General features: G+C 52.8%; 1 protein-coding gene across 4 annotated transcripts in view; it reads right to left on the bottom strand.

Moving 5' to 3' along the window:
- The window catches only part of DNMT3A (DNA (cytosine-5-)-methyltransferase 3 alpha), a 91,226-nt gene that overhangs the window by 51,207 nt on the left and 17,290 nt on the right, over positions 1 to 22,729 (bottom strand). For all 4 annotated transcript variants that reach the window (XM_012727516.1, XM_004686391.2, XM_012727518.1 and 1 more), the window contains exons 2-3: positions 14,458 to 14,702; positions 2,132 to 2,236 (exon numbers count right to left, since the gene is read on the bottom strand). In XM_012727516.1, coding sequence (XP_012582970.1) covers positions 2,132 to 2,236; positions 14,458 to 14,520 — 168 coding nt within the window. In that variant the 5' untranslated portion in view covers positions 14,521 to 14,702. The remainder of the gene's footprint in view (positions 1 to 2,131; positions 2,237 to 14,457; positions 14,703 to 22,729) is intronic.

The raw sequence follows: 22,729 nt of genomic DNA, 5'->3' as shown, positions 1-22,729 counted from the left end.
TCCTCCTCCCTGAAAAGCCTGCTACACCTGCCCTACTGGCCTCTGCAGGCCTCTTACACTGCCGGTCCTACACTGGGCCCTGCTCTTTGCAAGCATCCCTGGAAATGGGCATGACAGGAAATATCGGCAGCCATATTTTACCAATGAGGAAGCAGAGAGGTTTAGTAACTTGCTCAATATCACACAGCAGAGAAGCAATAAATCAGTGCAGTATCTTTTGTCAAAGTGAAGTTGCTGTGGCCTCCTGAAGAAGGATTTGCTCTAACAAGGCAGAGCCAACCTTTGGTGGGGCTTTGGCTCCTTGGTGCTTGAGCCTGCTAGAGTCTCACAGGAGCCTAGAAAGAATGCATCCTCATCAGCTTCACTTTTCAAAAGGGGAACATGAGGTTCAGGCAGTGACTTATTCAAGATCAGAGGTGGCCAGTGGTGGAGTGAGCAGTTAAATCTGTGCTGGGCTCAATGATGTGCTTTTCCTTCCACACTGGGCCCTTCTCTGGGCTGGGGACACATGCCTTGCTGACCCTCACCACTCAGCATGCCCATCTCCTGGCCCTGGTTTACTTGCCCCTCTTGCCCCCAGGGCTTCCCCCTACTTCTCAGAGATGTGCCTTCCCTCTGGGCCCAAGGGACTCACAACAATGTGGCAAGGGGCCCATGGGCCTAATTTGCTGTTCAGGTGGTGGCTCTTGTCTCCAGCCCCAGGACCATGGGCACAGGAGCTGGTGCAGGCTAACTGGGGCTCTCACTTGGCCTGTCTCTGCTCCCACTCCAGTCTGCACCTGCTCTCCACCTTTTCCCTCAAGGTGCCCATCGGAGAAGACTGGAGAGCACCCTGAGGGTCTAGGAGTGCCCCCTGGAGTCTGCTACCGACTGGAAAGTTCCCTTAAAGTCCCTGTGTTAACTTTCAACTTCATGTGAACTTTTAGTTTCAAGTTATAAAACGTTCATGTTTGCTTTAATATTAAAGCAATGTTTAAAATTACTTACCAGGGTGTCCCTGGTGGCGCAAAGGGTTAAAGTGCAACACTCTGATGCTATCAACAGCCACTGCAGCACAAGTTCAATCCCCAACCAGGGAGCTGACCCACAGGGCGCGGCAGACCTCTCCTGACTCCCCCACTGCTCCCCTCAGCAGTGTATTTCAGTCGATCTGCCTGTTCTGCTCGCCACACTCACCGCCCTGCACCTCTGGCCTGTACCCCAGTTCTGTATGCACAAATAAATCAATTTTTTTAAAAAGGTCACACAGTGTTTATACATTTAAAAAAAAATTACTTACCAGTTCAAGTTCACTTCTGCCCCTCACACTCAGTGCCCTGCAAATATTCCGGCACAACTGGCAGTGGTGCACCGCGAGCCCCCGGCCCCCAGCCTCCACTGTCCCTTTTTACTTCAGCTACAACCTTCACCCGACATTCTACCCGAGGAATGTCGGGTGTTGCTGAGACCATTTCCTTGCAGGGCCGAATCACAAACCCGTAGCTCCTGGCCCCCCTTACCTTCCTGCTCCATTTCTCATTCCCAGATGGAAGGGGCTAAAAGAAAGGAACCAGCTGTTTGGCACCAGGAAATAGTTAAGGCTCTGCCTAAGTCCAAGGCCATGGTCCATGGGTCTTATCCTCATGAGCAGTTCTTACCCAGGAGCTCCCTCGGTTCAAACACAACGGTTCCCAGAAGCTGGGACTCCGGGTCACTCCTGTGGTCACACTCCCACCGAACTTAAACAGTGCCTGGTTCTTCTCTCTTCCTATGAGCTGTCAGGTACCCAGTGGGGCTGGGCCCCAAGACGGCTGTGGGGGAGGGCAGGAGGGAGGGGCCCCTACAGCTGGGTCAAAGTCACTTGCTAGAAATGCATCCGTTGCTTCGGCTGCCCATTACAGAGGGAAGGCAGGACTCAGGGGTCTGGCTGAAGCACAGCCCCAGTTCCCTGGCCATGAAGAGTCTCCAGTTTGATGCAGAAACTAAGAAAGGCGTGAGGGTCATTATGGGGTTCAAAGAATAATAAGCCATGTAAATGAGCTCTACCCTGGAGGGGGCAGTCCCTCGCCTGGCCTCACCATACTCGTCCCATGGTCGCTGGCACTTCGCTGTTCAGAGCATGCGCACATGTGTGCTGGAGGACACCACTCACCGGGGGATGCTTGCGCTTCCTTCCGGGTCGCCCCACCTTTCGCGCAGTTGTGCTGGGCTCCTGCCGCTCCTCCTTGCCACGGGCCTCCTCCTGCTCTTCTCCCTCCTGTGGGCACAGACACAGGTATTGAAGCAAGGCTGGATCCACGTGGCACATCATTAGACCCCAGACCCACCAGGCCTTTGTCTCCCTACCCAACCCCTTGCTCCACTCCTCCAATCCTCCAGCTGATTTCCAGGGCTGGACTGTGTCATTCCCCCAGGCAGGGATGGTCTTCAATTCCAGACGTCAGACGTGGAGCCCAAGACACCTTAAATATATTCTGGGGAGGCGGGGACACTTCTCTTCCAGCAGAATATAGTGCTCCCTCCTGCTACCACATTTTCTGGACCACAAAGTCATTATCACATGTTCGGACAAAGAATTTGCTTCTGAGAAAACATCTGTACATTATATTATCTGAGAAGGAACTATTTCCAAGGTCTATAAAGAACTCAGTAAATCTCAACAAGAAAACAGACAGCCCAGTTAAAAAGTGGGCAGAAAAGGGACCTCCCTGGTGGCGCAAGGGTTGATGCCTCAGCACTGTAACACTACTGGCAGCCGCTGCAGCAGGAGTGCGATCCCCAGCCATGGAGCTGACCCTCATGGCACAGCAGACCTCTCCTGTCTCCCCTCAGTTGTGTGTTTCAGTCAATCTACTTGTTCTGCTGCCCCCCTGTCTCTGATGAATCCTCTCACCCCCCACACCTCTGGCCTACACCCTAGTTCTTATATGTATAAACAAATACAAAATAGATCTTAAAAATAAAAAGTGGGCATAACTAAATAAAGACTTCTCCAAAGAACTCATACAGGGAAATGACAAAATGCTCAGTCACTTATGAGGGAAATGCAAATTCAAACTACAATGAGATATCACCTCACTCTAATATGAATGGCCAATGTCAAAAGGACCAGTAACAAGTATTGGAGAGGGGGTAGAGGAACCCGCATACACTTTGGTGGGAATGTAGACTGTTTTCCAGAATATAAAACTAGATTGACCTGACGACCCAGCAATGCCACTCCTCGGTATCTATCCTCAGGACGCAAAAGCACTAATTTGAAGAGATATGTATATTCCTAAGTCCACTGCAGCAGTATCTACAATAACCAAGTTATGGAAACAACCTAAATGTCCAAAAACAGGTGAATAAATTAAAATGTGACATATACACGATGGAATACTATTCAGCAATTAAACAAATGGATTTTTGTCACTGCAGGGATTTATGCTAAGGGAAATAAGTCAGAAGGAAAAGATATATACCAGATGATTTCCCTCACATATGGGACACAGAGAAACTAAACAAGGGAACAGAAAATCAAAACCCAAAGAAACCCTAGAAATTTAATTGTAGAATTGAAGCTACTGGAAAGGGAGAATGGGTTAAAGGTAGCGAAGTAGGGAAGGGGTCCAACAGTTCATAGCAGAGGACTACGGGTGTTTTAGCAGTGAGTGTGAGGTTGTAATATACAGCTGAAGAAGTATGGACCTATAACCCCAAGTCCTATGCCATGTTGTAAACTTCAGTAAAAGAACACAATTTAAATAAAAAAATAAAGAATTTGCTACTGGATGTCAGCTTATTTACATAAAAAAAACTTACACTAGTACCCAAAATAAATGGTTGTATACTTGGTGAATCACTTTTCTTGAAAAAAATTTCAAATGAAAAGTAGTATTAAATTTAGGATGCAGGGCCCTCCCTGGTGGTGCTACAGGTTAAAGCGAAGCACTATGAAGCTACTGCAGCCCCTGCAGCAGGGTTTGATTCCTGGCCAGGGAGGTGACCCACATGGCCAGCAGACCTCTCCTGTTTCGCCTGCTGCTCCCCGCAGCAGTGTATTTCAGTACATCTACCTGTTCTGCCCCCCACTCTGTCTCTGGTGAACCCTTTGACTCCTTGCACCTCTGGCCTGTACCCCAGTTCTGTATGCACAAATAAATAAATCTTAAAAAAAAATTTAGGGATGCCTATTAGAAATACGTGGACTCTCACAGACAACAGAGGATCTTACAGTCGCTGTGAATAGTCTGTCCTGAGGCACTTGCCCTGTGGTGCTGGCATTACATATGCTGGTCACCCGCATGAGCATCACAGGGACCATGACTGGGCTAGCTTGGTGCTCCTCATTCACCAAGTGCTAGACCAAAAGTCTCGTTTTGTTACCCCCTTATCCTGTAGCTGCTATGGCGGGCCTTGCTACACTTGCCTCATGGGGCACAGACAGAAATCTAGAAAGTCCTCTTGCCTTGTTGTTCCAGCCTGGCCACAAACCACCCACAAGGCCCTTTTGAGTCAGTTGTCTCCAGCATGACTAATCACAAACAGAAACAAGGCTGGAAAAGGACCCTGATCTGGGAGAGAGACCCAGATGCCCTGCATGAGGCCAGGAGTGAAGATGTTCCTAGCCCTCCCCAGGAGGATGGCAGCCCAGACTGGGCTGATGGCACAGGAGGAAAGAAAGGGTGAGCAGGTTCCCGGGGATTTCATCAAAATGGTCCTCCCCTTCTCACTCGACTTTCATTTTCTGTGATTTCAAAATAGCTTGTGGTTTGCCGCACTAATTTTCAGGTGATGGTGGGACACGCAGATGGAAACCTTCTGTGACCATTGCAGACACGACGCAGGCCAGCGGGAGAGCCTCCCCGGCCCTCCGTCTCTCTGTCCATTTGCAGCAAGGCTGTGGGCCAGACCCATCCAGGCAGGAGAACCAGCGACGGGCAGCTGAGGCTCTGGGAGCACTCAAGGAGATGCAATGGCACAGGAACAGGCACACCAGGCTGAGCCCCAAGTGGAGGCTGCGGTCCGGGTGGAGGGGTGGGAGGGGGTGCCAGTGCACTGTGGGGACCAGAAAGGAAAGAGGCGCCATCCAGGAGGCCAAAGTCCTCAGATGCAAAGAAGCTGAGGACAAAGCTGTTTGGCTAGGGGTGGCAGCACTGACCTGAGGGCGCCAGTAGTGTAGGTGACAGGCCTCGAGGACCAAGGAGCTGGAGAGACAGTTTGAGGAGTTCAGCTGAGAAAGATCTGGAAGGGAGAAGGCAGGGGCAGGGAGTCCAGTGCCTGTGGGCATGAGGGAGGGCTCAGGGTGCAGAGAGAGCAGCTGACAGCAGAACTGAAGATCCTTGAGTAGCTTTTTTTTTTTTTAAGATTTATTTATGCATACAAGAACTGAGATACAGTCCAGAGATGAGGTGGGTGAGAGGATTCGCCAGAGACAGAGTGGAGAGCAGAACAGGCAGATCAACTGAAATACACTGCAGAGGGGGCAGCAGATGAGACAGGAGAGGTCTGCTGTGCCCTGTGGGTCAGCTCCCCGGCCGGGGATCGAACTTGCGCTGTAGTGGCGGTGGACAGCTTCACAATGCTGCGCTTTAACACCTTGTGCCACCTGGGAGGCCCCTTGAGTAGCTCTTTTTAGGAGACCAGGACAGAGAAGCAGTGAGGACAGAAAGCCCACAGAGGAGTTCAGGAAAGCTCTGGAAGCCTGAGCTGAGGTAGCCCCAAACCCAGGCCAGGCCTGCTGTTTCAGGTATGCCTTTGGAGACCTCACCAGCACCGCTGTTTAAGAAAAGGTCACTTGGAACCCATAGAGAAATATGGGCAAGGTAGTTTAATATTTGTGCAGTTTTCCGTCAAACCTACATGACGAAAAAGAGTTTTCGGCTGAGATGGCACCTTTCACGTGGCCGTCACTGCAAAAGGGGCACATGGTGCTCATTCTGACCAGGTCACTTAGCATTTACAAAACAGTCAGAGCCACGTGAGGGCCTATAACAAACCAGTGGGGGCTGAGCTCATTTTGTCCACTTGCTAGTTAAAGGAGCAGGCCCTCTTGTGCCTCAGTTTCCCTGTCCATAAAACAGGGGTATCCACATGCTTAAGCATCAGGCCTGTGATAGGCGCTGCGGACTCAGCAGAGAACAAAACAGGGAAGGGGACAAGCCTTGTGCTTATCTGACCGCATGTGGTGCCCTCTTGCCCCCCAGATAAGAGGGCTCACTTTTCCTGGGCAGCAGGAGGCCCCCCAGCCAGACCAGCTGGAGAGAACTTGGCCCGACTTGGTAGCGCCTCTGCTCTTGCAGGAGGCTGGGCCCCTGTGCCTGGAGAACACAGGGCAACAGGCAAAAGGGGGTGTCTGAAAAGACTCCGGCTGTCCAGAAATTCTGGGCTCTGAACAATTTCTCGCACAAACTGCCTTTGTCAGAGAGGAATACATCCGCTGTGCTCACACAGATTGGGAACTCATCAGAGGTGAAGTCAGCCCCAGGTCAGCAAAGGCGACCACAGTCACCAGGCCCAGATGGCCTAGAAACTTCCCTTGGCACATGAAGAAAGGCTGGGGGGGTCCCTGATCAGCAGCCCCTGTGCCACTTGTTGACCTGCTGTAATTCTTCAGCCAGGTGCTCTGCCTGAAGCATAGGGGTGTCAACACAGCTTCCCCTGTTGAATGCAGTGTAGTGCAACACACCCCAGGAGGAAGGGGGGTCCCCTAACGCCCCACCACCTGCCCAGGCTGGAGTGTTGAGATTGTAGCGATCACGAGGGCAGCTGTGGGCACCAGGCCTGCACGCCCAGCTGTCACGGGGCTGGCGCTTCACATCCTGCCCAGCACTCAGGCTCAGGTGGTGTCTGCAGAGGCCACGACTCCAAGAGAGCGCTCAGGCCCCGCAGCGGGAGCCTATCCCCTTCTTGTCAGGCACGATTTGGGAAAAGCATGTCATTTTGGCAAACATACATTCTTCCACAATGAAGCTGCAGTCGCCAGGCAGAGAGGACACCTCCTGTCCACTGTCTGAGTCCTGACGCAGCAGTAAGTGAGGGGATAACACTCTGAGAAGGGTGAGCAGGTGGTGTGTGGGGTGGGAGGGCAAGGAGGCGTGTCGAGTGGTTCATTCCTGAATCTGCCGTGGGGCCTTTTCATTCCGTATCTTTGCTGATGGGTCGAGCAAAGGAATGTAAGATATGCTTATCAAATTGTAAGTAGCCCTGAATTAGGAGGCACCCCTAATACTGGGAAAGGGAGGAATCTGATCCTCGGTGACTTTGAGCAGCTGGGAGAACAGTAACAAATTCAGCAGGAAGGGATTTGAGCCCAGGCTGGTTTCTTCACCTGTCAAGGGACTGAGTTATCAATCCACCAGTGGGGGTTGAGGGGGCAGCTGGTGGGCTTTGGAGAGCAGGAGGGCCAGAATGGCCTTTAGCTAACCTCCCTGAGTTTGATCTCACCTATAAAATGGGGAAATCATATCTACCTCACAGCAGTGTTCTAACAATTACCTGAAGTAATATTGAAGGCTGATCTTCCAGAGTCACTCAAGAATTGCTAAACTCCTCCTGATCAGAATTACCCCCTCAAAATGCATCCCTCCCTCCTGGCCCACTCTCCCCCTTTGCCAATTCTAGCTCACCACCGTGTAAATGCAGCTGTCGCTCAACCAGACAGCCCCCTCTGGCTGGTGCTGCTGCAGTGAGGCCTCGGGGCACTGGGGCTCCTGATATGTCCAAAATGCAAAGCTGGCTACGTCACTAGGTGGTGGAGCTGAAACCCTTGCTGAGGGCACTGCTGGAGACCTGCAGATCCAGGACAAGCTCCTTAGCCTGAGTGAACAAAGGCCCCACTGCTGGGCCAGCTTCTGCGGTCCCTGCTCCATCCTGCTTTCCTCGGGCCCGGTGCAAACTGACCACAGCAGCTGCCAAGGTGCTGCTTCCCTCCCCGCCTTGGCATAAAGACGCTGCGTCCCAACCACCTTCCCTCTCAGACTGGCCAGCAAACCCTCTTCCAGCCTCACTTCCTTGATGCCCTTCTCCCGGGCCGCCTCCTCTGACGGCCTCCCCAAGCCAGTAAGTCCTCCTACAGAGCCCCTGACGCCACGTGTTGTCCTGGCCAGGCCACGAGCAATTTAAGAGACTGTTTCAGCTACCTTGACATTCCCAAGGCCTAGATCGATGCACCTGGCACAGGACATGCGTGACTGTCACATATAGGTGCGCAATAAACACCTCTGAGAGGCTCACACGCCAACTCTCAAGTGTAACCTGTGACGCAGGAGGCTCCGGCACTGCCCTGGGTCTCACGGTCCTGAGTCAGGAAACAGGACGATGAAAACATACTTTCTAGGCTTACGCATAATGATGTCACCTTACCCTCACCTAACTTTCCCAGCTCTCAAAGCACCTTTGGTGGCCTGCTCGATTAGGTAGCTATGATCAGCTGTTGTAAACTTCTCCGCAATGGCTTGACCTACATTTTCACGCGGCTCACTGAGTGGATTATTTTAAGCCACATCAACTTCTCTTTCTGATGAGCTGGACTATGACAGTGATAATCTCTCACATTTGTACAGCCCATGGTAATTAACAACATACTTTCACATATGTTATTTCACTTTAAGCTTGCACTTTGCAGAAGGCAAAGCTTTGCCAGTCTACAGGCTGGAATCTGAAGCTCAGAGAGGTTATCCAACTGGCCGAGATAGGGGAGCCAGGAAGAGAGGTCTTTGGAACCCAAGGTCAGATCTCTGGATCCTGACCTACTTAGTAGGCTGCAGCAGCCACTACACCCTCTATGCTGGGTGCTTAGGCGGAGATGTGCACATGTGCACACACACACAGTGAACCCCAGGGGAACGCCACCCACTGGCATTTAGCTGCACACACTCACACACAACTGCCTGTGGTGGGGGTCTCAGGCTTAGACTCTGGACCCCTCCTCTTGAGAGAGAGCGCCTCCTCCCCCAACCCCCCCCACCCCCGGTGCTCACCTAGAGGCAGCCACATGTGCTCCCTTCACAACAAACACCAGATGCTACTGCCCCAGCATACACTCAGGGGTGTCTCAAGTCGGTGTCTGAGTGGAGGGGATGAACTTGTCGGATCTGCTCAGCCACTTGCCCAGCCCCCCAGCCCCTCCCAGAGACAAGAAGAACATACAGCCTTGGCCAGCTGGCTGGCTGCTCTCTCGGGACCTGGCTGTGGAATTCAGAAAGGGACTGGACTCTCTGCCAGGGGTTCTGGGCCGTGTCGGGGGGCCCGATTCTCAGAGCTGCAGCCACAGGACCTGCAAGCCCACACACGTATGCACACACCCCTGGCTACAGCTGCGCTGCCAGGGGCACAAGGTATCACCATCGATGCTTCACTTCTGCGCAGCCCTCCAAAGATTCCTGCTTTGGATGACCTCAGTCACCTCTCCAAAGTTCATTGGTCCATTTTTCATTGTCCAACGATATCATCAGCTGCTCAGTCATCTTCACATTGTAACTATAGATGAAAGTGCTCTAGCAGGCAGCAACCCTGTCCTCTCAGCCCCCCAAGTTCCCACAGCTGCTGCCCCCTGGACAATTGCACGCAGCAGGAGCTCCAAAACTGCCATGGCTGGAATGGTCGCGCCTGGGGAGTTGCCCAGCTCCCTCTGTAGCCCACATGCCACAGGGGCCACACGTCATCTCTGGAGACTCCAGCAAGCACATCCTGTGCCCCCACATACATGGCGGTCTGGGGGGCTCCCTGGTGGTAGAGGGGCAACTGTGAGACCAGTCCTGTGAGTGTGCTCAAAAATACTTGCTGAGCACCTACGGTGTGTGGCATATAAAGGTAAGCAAATAGGGAACTCGGCTTAGGGGGAAAGACATGTTAACAGAGAGCGCCTGACCCGGCACCGAGGGCCAGGGGAGCCAGCCACCACCCTGCCAGCAGCCACCGCTGCAGACCCCAGGCCCACTCACGCACCTTCCTTCAGCCGCCCACCCGGGCTCTGCAGTCTGCCCTCACCCCATCCCTGCCCCTGGCACCCTTGCCCGATAGAGGCAAAGACTCCAGCTAAAACTACTTCGTAGCATGTCATGTAACCTTAACTTGTGAGTCACAGCTCCTCTTCTGTGAGATGGAGATAAGGAGGGAGGCCCTCCCCCCGGGGACTGCGAAGATCAGCAAGTTAATGGCCAGGCAGAGGAAAGTCCTGGATGTGCACTTGCATGGCTCAGGAACGTGGAAGGCCCTGAGCACCGGCTGGACTGCCGGGGCACTCTCTGCAGAGGCAGCTGCAGGGCAGGACCGGTGCCCAGCCCCAGCACCAGCCTAGAAGGGCATCTCCTCCCTTTCCCATCCTAAGATGCCCACTCAGCTCCGTTCCCCGCAGACCCTTTACGCAGGGATGGGCTACATCCTCAGACTGGCCGTTGGGGTGGAAGGATCCAAAGGGTGGCCCATGACCTCAGTCTCTAAAGGTGGATATAGCTTTGCCCTCCAAAGTTAGGGCTTCCTGCCACTTACCTTGGCTTTGCTCCTTTTCAATGGGTGAGGTGAGACAGGAGCTCAAGCCAGCTATACCTGCAGACCAGAGAGAAATAACCTTCCTCCCACACATGGGTTCTCAGTGGACTTTCAACCCACGCCACTCTCCCCTCCTGCAGTCCCCACACTCTCCTCCTATACCCCTGCGATCCTTGGGGCTGGAGTGGCTCTAGGTAGACAGGGAGGCAGGTCAATAGGGAGGCTGGTACAAAGAGACAGGTCCGGGGAAGCTCTCCTAAATAAATCGTGACTAACTAAACACACGCTGGGTCCCTGGAACTCAGGCACAGACGTACACGCACTACCCCCAAAAGCCCTTCTTTGCTCTGCAAAGGGCACCCAGCTGAAGCACCTCACAGGGTCCAGATTCAAACACAGTCTGTCTCCAAAGCCCAGTGGTTCCCACTCAAGACTGCATGTAATAATATCCAACTCAGGGACCCTGAAGCTTAAATAGGGCCAGCTTAGGTGTGGACAGTGATTTTTGTCCCCTGCACTAAGTGCCCAAGTAGCCAGAAGACTCCACCCAGCTAGAAATGGATGTGTCCTCTGACAGGGGTGTTCCTGAAGAGGGCAAGCATAGCTGCTGCTTCTCTAACTGCTTGAGTGGGATGACACTTAAACGACCCCGCTTATGAGTCTTGTGCAGCCAAGGGCCAGCTCTAAGTGACCCTGTGGGCACCTGAGTGCAGCAAAGGAGTAAAGGCATCTTTCATGAGACAGAATAGTGAGAAGGGAGCCTGCCTTGTGGACGAGTTGTAGGGATAAAACAACATAATGCAAGAACGGAGCTTCAAGGAGCGCCTGGCAGACAGTCAGCTCTCACTGTATGCTGACTCCCAGCATACAGACACTGACTGTATGCCAGTGTCTCCCAGGCCAGAGGGCAGGGGGGACACAAAATAGGGGCCAGCTTAGGCCTGGGCTCCTGGCCAGGTGCTAGTTTCTATCTGGGGACCTGAGAGGTTCTTGCAGCCACAGGCTTGAAATGTTCTTGGTCTCCGTTCTTGCTCCCTCTAGCCACTTCCTCCTCTCCACACAGCACCTGGCTCAACCTCCATGATCCCCTCTAAACCAGGACTGCAGCTCCGCATCCATCTCTCACAGAGCCAGTGACCATTTACCCAGATCCGGACTCCTGCCCACCTTCCTGCCTGGTGTGGACGGCCCTATGGAGGGGCTGTAGGGAGAGAGGCGCCCTGCACACAGAGCTTTCTTTGTGTTTGCTGACACACATGTGGCCATATCGCCCACCACCCTCAGCTCTGCACCCTGCCCACTTGATTCCAGGCTCTGGGGTCGTTCTCCAGAGGGGGGTTCTTATCTGTCCTCATTTTCCTTTCCACCCTTCCCACAAGTTACTTCCTGCAGACCTACTCTGTGGTAGCCCAGGCCCTGAAGATTCGCAGGAGGCTCAGTCACTGGGGCTGTGCTCTCCAGGGTCAGCAGTGGGCTGCACACCATGCAGCAGCACTTCTCCCTCTCCAAGCGGGGCCAGTGGCTTTCTGGCTTTCCACTGCTGGGCCCTGGGCCTTGGGGGCCATCTGATTCCACAGGTCTGAGGTGTTTGCATTTCTAGGTGCTGCTGGTCTAGGGGTCAGATTTCGAGAACTGCTCCTCCATAGGCTTTGATCAGAGAAGAGAGAAATGCAGGGACAGGGCGCACAGAGGAAACAGTATAAACAAAGGCCTGGCTGCTCCAGGAAGTAAAGGGACATGGACGCTGGAAGGGCGCATGAGGCTGGGGGGAGGGGCCAGTGGGTGGCCACGCCCCTTCCCTCTGGCTCACCAAACAGCTCCTCTGTGCCAGGTGCTCCTGGCAACTCTGCCAGACTCTTTGGGCTGCAACCCAAGCCTGTCTTCCCTTCTGCAGCTAGGCAGCCGCTCTGCCCTGGGCCTGGCCCTCACAGGCTGCTGTGGGCGGCTGTCAGTGCCTCTGCCCGCCCTCCCTGGGCAGCTCCCCGGGGCGCTGCCAGGTGAGCCAGCATGCGCCCTGCGGGCGTGGGCGGCTGGGGCTGAGCGCCCGCCATGCCCCAGCCCCTCTATCTCAGCATCTGGGGCTGGGTGTGTGTTTGTTGCTGCTTGAGCCAGAGCAGTTACTATGCGTCGGTAATAATAGCAGTCGTAATCCCTCATAATTGGACCAGACTTTGCTGTCTGCAGGGCACTTCCCTGCCCATGACCTCATCTGACTTCCACAAGCACCCTGTAAAACAGGCACAGCTAGGGTTAGAGCCCCATTTCACAGCTGCGCAAATGCGAGCGCAGAGGGCTGGAGCCAAGCCACAGAAGGCGGCATCCTCAGCCTGGGACCTGGCACTTCTGGCTCCTGGTGCAACGCCTGCTCTGCCCTGCATAGTGGGTAGGGGCACTGCTCTCGGGAGGTAGCGGGCTTTGCCGCCCGGGGCGCAGGGCACAGCAACGGGAGTTGGGCCGGCTGTCCCACCTTCCCCACGTGTGTGAGGCAGCTGACCGCCAACTGAAGCGTATGGAAGCGAAGCTGTGTCAGCACCAGTGAGGACACAGGCGGAAAGGGAGCAGGGTCACCTCGCCCAACAGTGGAGCAAAGCCAGGCTCCCAGAGGGGAGGGAATTACCCATGGCCACAGCTGTCACTCGAGAGCACAGGTGGCTGCAGGTGGCCAGAGTCTATGGCCACAGGGGGCATCCCAGCGGGGCAGCTCAGGAGGCATGAGGGATGACCACAACTGTCTGTCCTTGTTCCACGGGGTCAGAAAGAAAGGGACTGAGCTGTATCCTACGAGCCCGCCCAATGGCCACAGCACATTTTCTCCCCAGCTTGCTGTGTGCGCACCCCACAGCACTCCGCAGGGCTCCAGGCTGGGAGGCCAGTGCCTGGGCTTCACGCACATGCGTGTGTGTGTCCGAGCGGGGAGGGGAAGGTGCCGACCCAGGAGGCAGAGATCAGGCTCTCGTCCAGACCTGCTGCCAAGTCCTGGGCTCAGCTTCTTGTCTGCAAACCAGGGCCGCCTGTGCTTGCCCCACTTGTTTCAAGGGTTACCCCCAGGGATGGGAGACTGAACCACACTCTAAGAAAAGCCAGCCCAGGACACAGCCATGCCCACTTGGAGCGGGTGAGCAGGGAGAGATGTCAGAGTGGCCCCAGGTGAGCTGATGTTCCCAAGTGCCCAGGTGCTCTGCGTCCGTGCTGGTTCTAGAAGGGCAAACAGTGGCCTATGAGCACGCTCTGCTACTCCCAGACACCACCCAACACCACTTCTCACCCTGCTCAGGGGAAGGAAAGCATGCAGGAAAGTGTGGGGGAAAAGCAACAAAAGAGAGGCCTTGGCCATCACAGTCTTCCCGAAGGGCAGCCCTGGAGTTCCACTGACAGAGGGAGGAAGTAGGGTCCGGGTGCTGGATGAGGGTGGCTTTGCCTGCAGGCGGTACAGCCTGTCCTAGGCAGCCGGGCAGGCCCCAGGAGGGTTCCGGCCGTGCTGTGCTTCTGACTGCTTTGTGCTCCTCCTGGAGCACATGGGGCTCTGCAGACAAGGAGGTCGCCAGTTCCATGATCAGCAGTGACACACGGAGCCTCGGGTGGGGGCGGGGGCAGGAGATCACCGCGGATGGCAGTGTGCCTGCGTCTGTGCGGGAGAGGTAGCGCCCGAGGGCAGCCTCGCAGCTAGCATGCCCCCATCCCACAAAGCTTGTCTTTGGCCTCCCAGAAGGTTCCGAACACTAAAACAGGATGCCAGCTAGTGAGAGGCCGACCACCATACGGGCCAAGTCAGGGACCGTCTGCAAGGCTGACCTGTCTCCACCACTCGGCTCTGAGGTGGGAGGCGGCTGGTTCGGGGCCTGACTGCTGGGCTCTAATCCCTGCTCCAGCACCAGGATGTCACCTCTCCAGTCCACTTCCTCGGGGCCTAAGTGAGCTAAGCAGCGTGCGCACTGTCATCACTCAGAGGAGGCTGCTTCCCTCCCAGGATGCCCGAAAGGTCCCCAGGTGCTGTCAGCTGCTCACCTTGCGGTCCTCGTCTCGCTCCGGAGCGGAGCTGCTGGTGTCCCCGGGGCCGCTGGAGGGCATTGCGGGCAGCTGGGTGGTGGGAGGCAGGCTGGGGCTGTGCGGGGCTGGGGGGCTGCTTGGCTTTGGGGAAGGAATTATCGTGGTCTTTGTAAGTATTAAAACTTAGACATAGATCCTGGTACTGAGCCCTCCAGGGAAACTGCCGCAGGCTGCCTGTGACTTTTGGCTTCTGGTGGCTCCACCTGTAGGGAAAGAAGAAAGGGGTGAGCAGGGCAGGGCACCCCCAAACCCAGGCCCCAACTGACTCCCCACATGACCTGGGGCAAGGCCTTCTACCCAGGCCATGGTGGCCTGAGAGGCCTATCCACCAACCTCACTCTTCCCAGCTCACCGGCCACTCAGGTCAGCCCAGCACCCCAGGGAGCAGAGAAACTGAGGCAGACCCGGCTGACTGGAGCAGCACTTCCTGATTTCCCACAGGTTGCCTCCTGCCTCTGAAGGCAGAAACAGTCTCCCCAGGCCTCTGCGTTGCTGTGGTAGAGTGGGTGCCACTTCTGGGACTTCCAGCTGCCACCCACTTCCTCCCTTCTCTTCATTCATGTCTGTTCTTTCCTTTGAAAGCTTCCTGCACCCTCCCTGCCACCCCAGCCACCCCCCTGGGAAATCCCAGAGGTCCCCAGACAGGCTACATTTTCCTTCTAATCTGTCCTCCCCACACACCCCACCCCCACACACTCCCACCACGTGGAGGAAGTGAGTGTCAGTCACAGGATGTAGTGAAATGAATGTCATCTCACTTTAGGACCAGCGCCTGGGCCTGCAGAAAGCTGAGGTTGAACTCAGGCTGTGGCCAGCTGAAGGCCTAGGTGACAGTGCTGTCAAGAGCCCGCCCTGGAGGGTGGAGGCCACAGCCCAGGCCACACTGCAAGAGGAGGTGAGGCCGCTCTTGCCCCCACCCCATGAAATGGCCCTATTTGCCTTTGGAAACTGGTGGGGCTTGAGGGGGCCCTACCAACCCACAAAGCTGAATTTTAGGGGCTTTTCACCCTCCCTGCTTCAGGTGTGGGCCTCAAGCCAGTGAAATAACAAAGCGTGCCTTGGGCCTCAGCTGGGGGTGGGAGTATTGCAGCTTCAACTCTCTTCACTCAGAAACACAGAGTTCTCCTGCTCCCCACCCCCCAGGAGGAGACCTGGCCAAACCCCTCCAGAGTGCCAGGGATTGGCAGGAGAAGGAAAGTGGGAGGCAGGTTGGATCTGGGCCCACCCACACCCTTCCCCTTTCAGTTCCCGGTTCTGCTTCCCTCAGCCCCCTCCCTCTGGGGCCTCTCCTCCCATCCCCCTTAGCCAGGGCTCCCTGGAAAACCAGGAACCAAAGAAAGCACACAGGCTTGGGTCTCCCACAGTGCAGCCTTTTCTCTAGGGTGGGTGTTTGCTAGGAGGTGGGTGGCCCAGTCCTGGCTCTGCCCCTGGCATGGAGGAGGGCCCTGGGGCTGGGAGGAGCTGCTTCAGGACGGTACCCAGCGGTGGAAAGCAGCCCAGAGGTGAGCACAGACCTAGAGCACACCTTTGGAGGATCTCAGCACAGTGCTGGGCTCCTGGGGCACGTCTGCCAAGTACACAGTGAGGGGATGGCAGCAGCGAGGGGCGCTCTGGGGTCGGAGTCCGTCCGTGCTGAGCGCTACTAGTGTGAACCAACCGTAGTCCATAGTTGCATCTAAGGCTCTACAAGCTGAAGATGTGTCCATATCCCATGTCAAGGTGGAGTCTTGAACTGGGATCTTCAACTCTAAGGCTAAGTCTCTATCGAGCCCGACCCCCCAACTTATACCGCTGCACAGAACACTATGAGGGCCCCATAAGCGACCTGGTTGGACTCTGTGCCCCTTGAGGCCTCCAGCTGCCATTAGTGACTCCCCTCATGCCCCCCTCAGGTGTCAGCATAAACATCCCCCATCGCCCCCACATCAAAACCATTAAAAGGAGGCGGAAATGAAGAGTCAGAGTCTAGCGGGAAAGAACACTGACCCCAAAGTCAGCAGAAGTAGGTTCTGCTCCTGACTGGGACTTATCTGGCCCCCAGTTTCCTCATCAGTGAAATGGGGGAGCCGGACTAGATGAGTGAAATGGGAACCGTTGGTGAGATGATCTTCTGGCTTGGCTGGGCTCTGCCCTGCCTCACTACTGGAGGCCTCAAGGGCAAAGGGGCAAGCAGACAAGACTGGAACATCTTCAGCAGCCCCCAAGGGCCCCCAACCTGAGACTTGGAGGCCCAAGTAAAGTAAAAGGTGGATTACCCCCTGCCAGATGTTTGTTTCAATGCTGCCCTAAGGCCTAGAAATATGCAGGAGACTTCTGTGAGGAAAAAAACCACTTTCAGCTTCTACTACTGGTTGCCAGTGAGAAGAGGAAGGAAGCAAGAAAAAAGGTCAAACATGACATGGCGCTGACCCCAAGTGGAGACACCCCAAAAAGGAAAGAAATTCTCTTCCTCCTCCCTCCCTCCCTCCTCCCCTCCCACGCAAGACCCTGATATCTGAACTGCATACACTGGCCTCACAGCAAACTCAGCTGATCTGGGTCAGTTTTCAGGGGCCTTTGTGTTATTCTGTGGACCAGTCTGTCAGTAAGTGTCCCTCAAAATCACCCACGATGATCGAAAACCACCCAGCACATGGTTGGGCAGCTCGCGCTTCACAACTCCAGGAGCCCATTGTGAGGGCAGGGGCCAGATCCTGCTCCCCACAGCGCCTCCCATCTGCCCTCGGGAGCCTCCTTGTCTCAAGCAGCCCAGGCCAGGTATGTTTCCTGTCCACCATGGTGGTCCTTCCCCAAAACCGTCCAACATCTGTTCCTTACACCAAGGCCTCCTCCCCACCCAGGCCTCAGGCCCCACCATGCAAACTGACACCAAAAAGCAAATTGTACCCACGACCAGCCACTTTTACATTCTTCCTGACATGTTTACTCTCCACAGTCGCCATGAGTAATATTTATAACAACAACTTAAAATATTTTTAAGGAATCCCCAACAAAAATGTCTCAGTATCACAACTGGCAGCAGTTTCACCATCATCACAATTTCCTTACAAAATTTGCATGGTTAAATCTTTACCCTATGTTACTGTAGCACTTTTTGCAATAGCTAAGATATTGAAACCACCTAAATGTCACCAAAGAGATGAATGGAGCAAGAAGGCATAGTACATATACACAATGGAGTACTACTCAGTGATCAAAAAGGATGGCATTTGCAGCAACATGTATGGAGCTGGAAGGAATTATGCTAAGCAAAGTAAGTCAAAGGAAAAAGATAAATATTGGATGGCTTTACTTATAGGGAAAATACAGGAAACCAAACAAAGATTCAGGACAACGACAAAGTTTGCAAACTGATCATAGATTTGAGGCATACAGCAGAGGACGGGGAGGTGGAGGGACGAGTACCAGGGACAATGGTGATGGATCATGGATACTATGTACAACACCTGAGGAGAAAAATCAAGTCCGGTACAAAAACAAACAATGAAATAAAAACAATAAATACACTTTAGAATACATATGCATAATAGGATCCTTCAAAGACACCTGACCTGACAGCACCAGTTACTTCCGTTGAGGTGATACATGTGTGAAAACAAAGAGGACTGAGTGAAAGAAGTAAACTACCCAGACCCACACCAGACAGAGTTGACTGGAACAGTTAGGAGTGAGCGGGCCAGAGTCAGGATTGTACAAAACCAAAGGGACCATTTACATGCTAATGGTAAGTCCCCGTGGCTATCCCTCCACTCTGCTTCTAGAACACTGGCAGCCAGATCCTGGTTTTTTTCTGAGGGACCTAATCAGTCCAAAGAGAAAAACCTGAGGATAGAGATGATGGCCCCGGACCCACATGGTGCCAGAATGGCTCGTTCAGGTCAAGCAGTGTTGGTCTGCAACTCAGCAAGCCCATCACTGTCCTCAGTTTTCAATCAGCTTTCTGACTCCTGTTCTTAATCCTGAAAGGACAACCAAAGACTACAGACATCCCAGAGAAGTATCTCACTTGGAAGAGAGACACAAATAAATCATCAAAGCCCAACAAAACACAACTTGGAGGAGACAGACTTTATGTACAAAGAAGTTCATGAAGCAAGAAAGTGATGCTATTTTAAAAAGAACATTTTTTAAATAGCAGAGAACAGAAAAAGAACTTGTACGAGTCATGCTAATATAAATGCAAAACTCAATAGAAGGGGTATACTTAAAAAAAAAAAAAAAAGACAGAAAATAGGACAGGATGAAAAAGAGAATTACTGAGTTGGTCCCCAAAACTCCACATGTGAAAAATAAGAGTTGCAGATAGAAAAAAAAAAATCATTGGACAGAACATTACCAATGAAATAATCCAGAAGAATTTCTCAGAACTGAAAGACATGAGTTGCCTGTTTGAAAAGGCCTGCTGAGTGTCCAGCAAGATGGAGGACAAGAGACCCTTGCAAGGCACAGCTCAGTGAGACTTCAGAACAGTGAGACCAAGAGTCTACACATTCCTGGAGAGAAAAAAAGTAACCTATAAAGTTTCAGGAATCAGAATGGCTTCAGAGTGTTCAATATGAATAATCAAAGCAAGCAAAGGAGCAATAGCCTTGAAATTCTTTTTTTTAAAGATTTATTTATTTATTTATACAGAACTGGGGTATAAGTCAGAGATACAGGGGCGGTGAGAGGCTTCACCAGAGAAGGAGTGGGGAGCAGAACAGCAGATTGACAAAGTACACTGGTGAGGGGAGCAGCGGGCAGTCAGGAGAGGTCTGCCACACCATGTGGATCATCTCCGGGGCAGGGGATCGAACTCACACTGAAGTGGCTGTGGCTGGCTTGCAGTGCTGAGTCCTAACCTGTTGTGTCACCAGGGAGAGCCAACCTCCATATTCTAAACAATCAATTCTTCCAGGCCCTCCCTGGTGGCGCAGCGGGTTAAAACGCAGCACTAAGAAGCTAAAGCCACCTCTGCATGAGTTCGATTCCCAGCCCCAGAGGTGACCCACACGGCACAGTAGACCTTTCCTGACCTGCCCACTGCTCCCCTCAGCAGTGTACTTCGTCAATCTGCCTGACCTGCTCCCCACTCTTCTCTGGTGAATCCTCTCACCACCCTTGCGCCTCTGGCCAGTACCCCAGTTCTGTATGAATAAATAAATCTTTAAAAAAAAGTTCGGCCCACCCTGGTGGTGCAGCAGGTTAAAACAGCACTGGGAAGCTAAAACCACTTCAGCATGAGTTCGATCCCCACCTGTCCCGGAGGTGACCCACATGGCGTGGCAGACCTCTCATGACCTGCCCACTGCTCCCCTCAGCAGTGTACTTTGTCGATCTGCCTGTTCTGCCCTTCACTCTGTGTCTGGTGAATCCTCTCACCACCCCTGCACCTCTGGCCTGTACCCCAGCTCTGTATACATAAATAAATAAATAAATCTTAAAAAAAATAATAATTCTTCCAGGATCCTCCCTGATGGTGCAGCGGGTTGAAGCACAGCACTAAGAGGCTAAAGCCACTTCTGCATGAGTTTGATCCCAGCCCTGAAGGTGACCCACATGGTGCAGCAGACCTCTCTTCAGCATTGTACTTTGTCAGTCAGCCTGTTCTGCTCTCCACTCTGTCTCTGGTGAATCCTCTCACTGCCCCTGCACCTCTAACCTGTACCCCAGTTCAGTATGCATACATAAATAAATCTTTAAAAAAAAATTCTTCCAAAAAAAATTTTTCCATTAGAACCCTCCGTGATGACGCAATGGGTTAGGACTCAGCACTGCAAGCTAGCCACAGCTACTTCAGTGTGAGTTTGATCTCCCACCCCAGAGGGGATCCACATGGAGAGGAGGACCTCTCCTGACCGGCCTACTGCTCCCATCAGCAATGTACTTCATTGATCTGCTTCCCACTCTGTCTCCAATGAATCCTCTCACCACCCCTGCACCTCTGGCCTGTACCCCAGTTCTGTATGCATAAGTAAATCTTTAAAAAAAAAAAAAAGAGCCCTTTCCCTAATTCAGTCATCCTGTGTGACAGAACAGACATTTCAGACAGAGGGGCTTCATGCCCTTTCTCAAAAAGCACAGGAGGATGTCCTCTGAGACACAGGACAACCTGTGTTAAACCTGATTAAGGGAAGGGAATCTCCAGGATTAGGTGAAAAGAGGTCTGATGAAGACATCAAAGCCACTGTGGAGATCTGAGCAGTGTGACGCAAGATGCTGGCATATGGAATACTGCCATCACCAAGTCCTCTGCCACTGAACTGTTTTTCTACTGACAAAACTGCAGGTCTGTTTAGATGTTCCTACTCTGCTATCTGATCACAGAAAGTGAATGGATTTGGACGTCGATAGATATTTTTCCTGGATAGTATTTTTCCTGTACTTCAAATGGAGGAGTACACCAAGCAAGATGAAGACATGAGATGCAGGAAACAGGAACGCCAGCCAGAAGGACAGCAAAAGGAAAGCTAAGAAGGACCACAAGAGGAAGTCACAGAATGGTGAGCACGTGCCACACACCTAGAAAGCAAGGGAGTGGATAACTCAAAAAATGGAAATGAAACCTGTAATATTTGATGTGACCAGCCTTGTGGAAAGTTGTGCAGACAGCTATTAGAAGGTGTGGCAGGAATTAGCAGAAGGTATAAAGAAAAGAAGCCAGATGTAAACGCAAGGTAACTACTAACTTCAGGAAAAACAAAAAGAAATTATTACTGTAAGTATAAAAGCTCATCTGTGAGTAATTCAACAACACGAATTTTTTATCTTGAAAGTTTAGAAGTCAGAAGTCCAAAATGCCTCTTGTCACTGGGTTAAAATCAACATGTTGGCAGGGCTGCATTCTTTTCTGGAGATGCTAGGGAGAATTCACTTTCTTAACTTTTTTAGCTTCTAGAGCTGCTCACAAATGTTAGTTCCCGGCCCCCTTTCATCCTCAATACAGCAAGGGCTAGTCTTCCTGGGCTCATTATTCTGACTCTGCTCCCATCGCATCTCTGACTATCCTGTCTCTGTCACAGGTTTCTAAGGACTGTGGTGATTACCCTGGGCCCACCCAGACAATCCAGGATCACCCCCACCCCCACCCCGCTCAAGGTCCTTAACTTAATCAACTCTGTGTAGTCTTTTTTGTCACCAAAGGTCAAATATTTACAGGTAAGGAAGTATGAAGTGGCCACCTTTGGACAGCCATTATGTGCATATGTATACACCATTTCTGAAGGAACAATGGTAGGGTACAGCGTGTCTACCACAGGAACTATGTAGGAGTATTGCTGGTGAGCAGAAGGGTACCATGGGAGAGAGCAAAATTCTTATCTACCAAATAGTAAATCAATGGAAAATGTCTAAAATGGCAGAGTCAAAAATATACACATTACTCAGAAACATGAGATATAAAATTGCTAGAAGAAACAGCTAAAAGTGGCTTACCTCTGAGAAAAGGAAGAGGGAGGGAGTGGGCAAGAAATAACTGCATCGGTGAAGAGATGTTAGTGCTACTTGACTTCTTCAATGACATGTGTGCACTGCTGTGGGGGAGAAAGCTTAAAAGGAGAGGGGATGGGAACGAAGGCTCACGTCCCAGCCTCCACCTCGGGCTGGGTTTGACCTCTGTCTTCTCCTCCATACCTGAGAGAGCAGTAAAGGCCCTTCCACCTCTGTTGCTCTATGAAACCATCACATCCCACAGAATAACCATTACCAGCAACTCACACCCACACAGAGTTCCATGACCAGCCATAAAAGTGGTGCCTCCCTCTCTGGTGCCCCATCCCACCCCTCGAAAGTCGTTCAGTTGTCCAGACACATCATTTCCCCCAGGCCCGGCCCCTGCACGGCAGGGCGCACCTCCTCTGCACTGCTCCCTAGCTGAGCAGTGTGTGGCTTTGCTGCAGACGTCCAGAACCACAAACTGGATCTCTGCCATCTCCGGAAGCCTCCGCTCCTTCCCCGCCGCAGCAGCCCCACCCCACCTCCTCACCTACCCAGTCTTTCCAGCAGCCAGAGGTGATCAGTCCAGTCTCCCCTCCGTACGTACTCTAACTAGCACCAACGACAGTCACCCTCCAACCTCAGCGCACCATGGACATGCATAGGCTGATCCTCTTCTACCAACAAAACCAAAATTGCCCACATACCTAAATCCTTGCTCCATCGAAACCAAACTTGATGCTATCACTGCAAGAACCCCATCTGCTCCATTTCAAGTCCGCTGTCAGAATTGTACAAAAATATTTCACCATCATTC

The sequence above is a fragment of the Condylura cristata genome, unplaced genomic scaffold (genome assembly GCF_000260355.1).
Source record: "Condylura cristata isolate star-nosed mole 26May11 unplaced genomic scaffold, ConCri1.0 scaffold00020, whole genome shotgun sequence".
NCBI classification, from domain to species: domain Eukaryota; kingdom Metazoa; phylum Chordata; class Mammalia; order Eulipotyphla; family Talpidae; genus Condylura; species Condylura cristata.
Note: the sequence above shows the minus strand (reverse complement) of the source record. Positions and strands in the feature narration are given on the sequence as shown.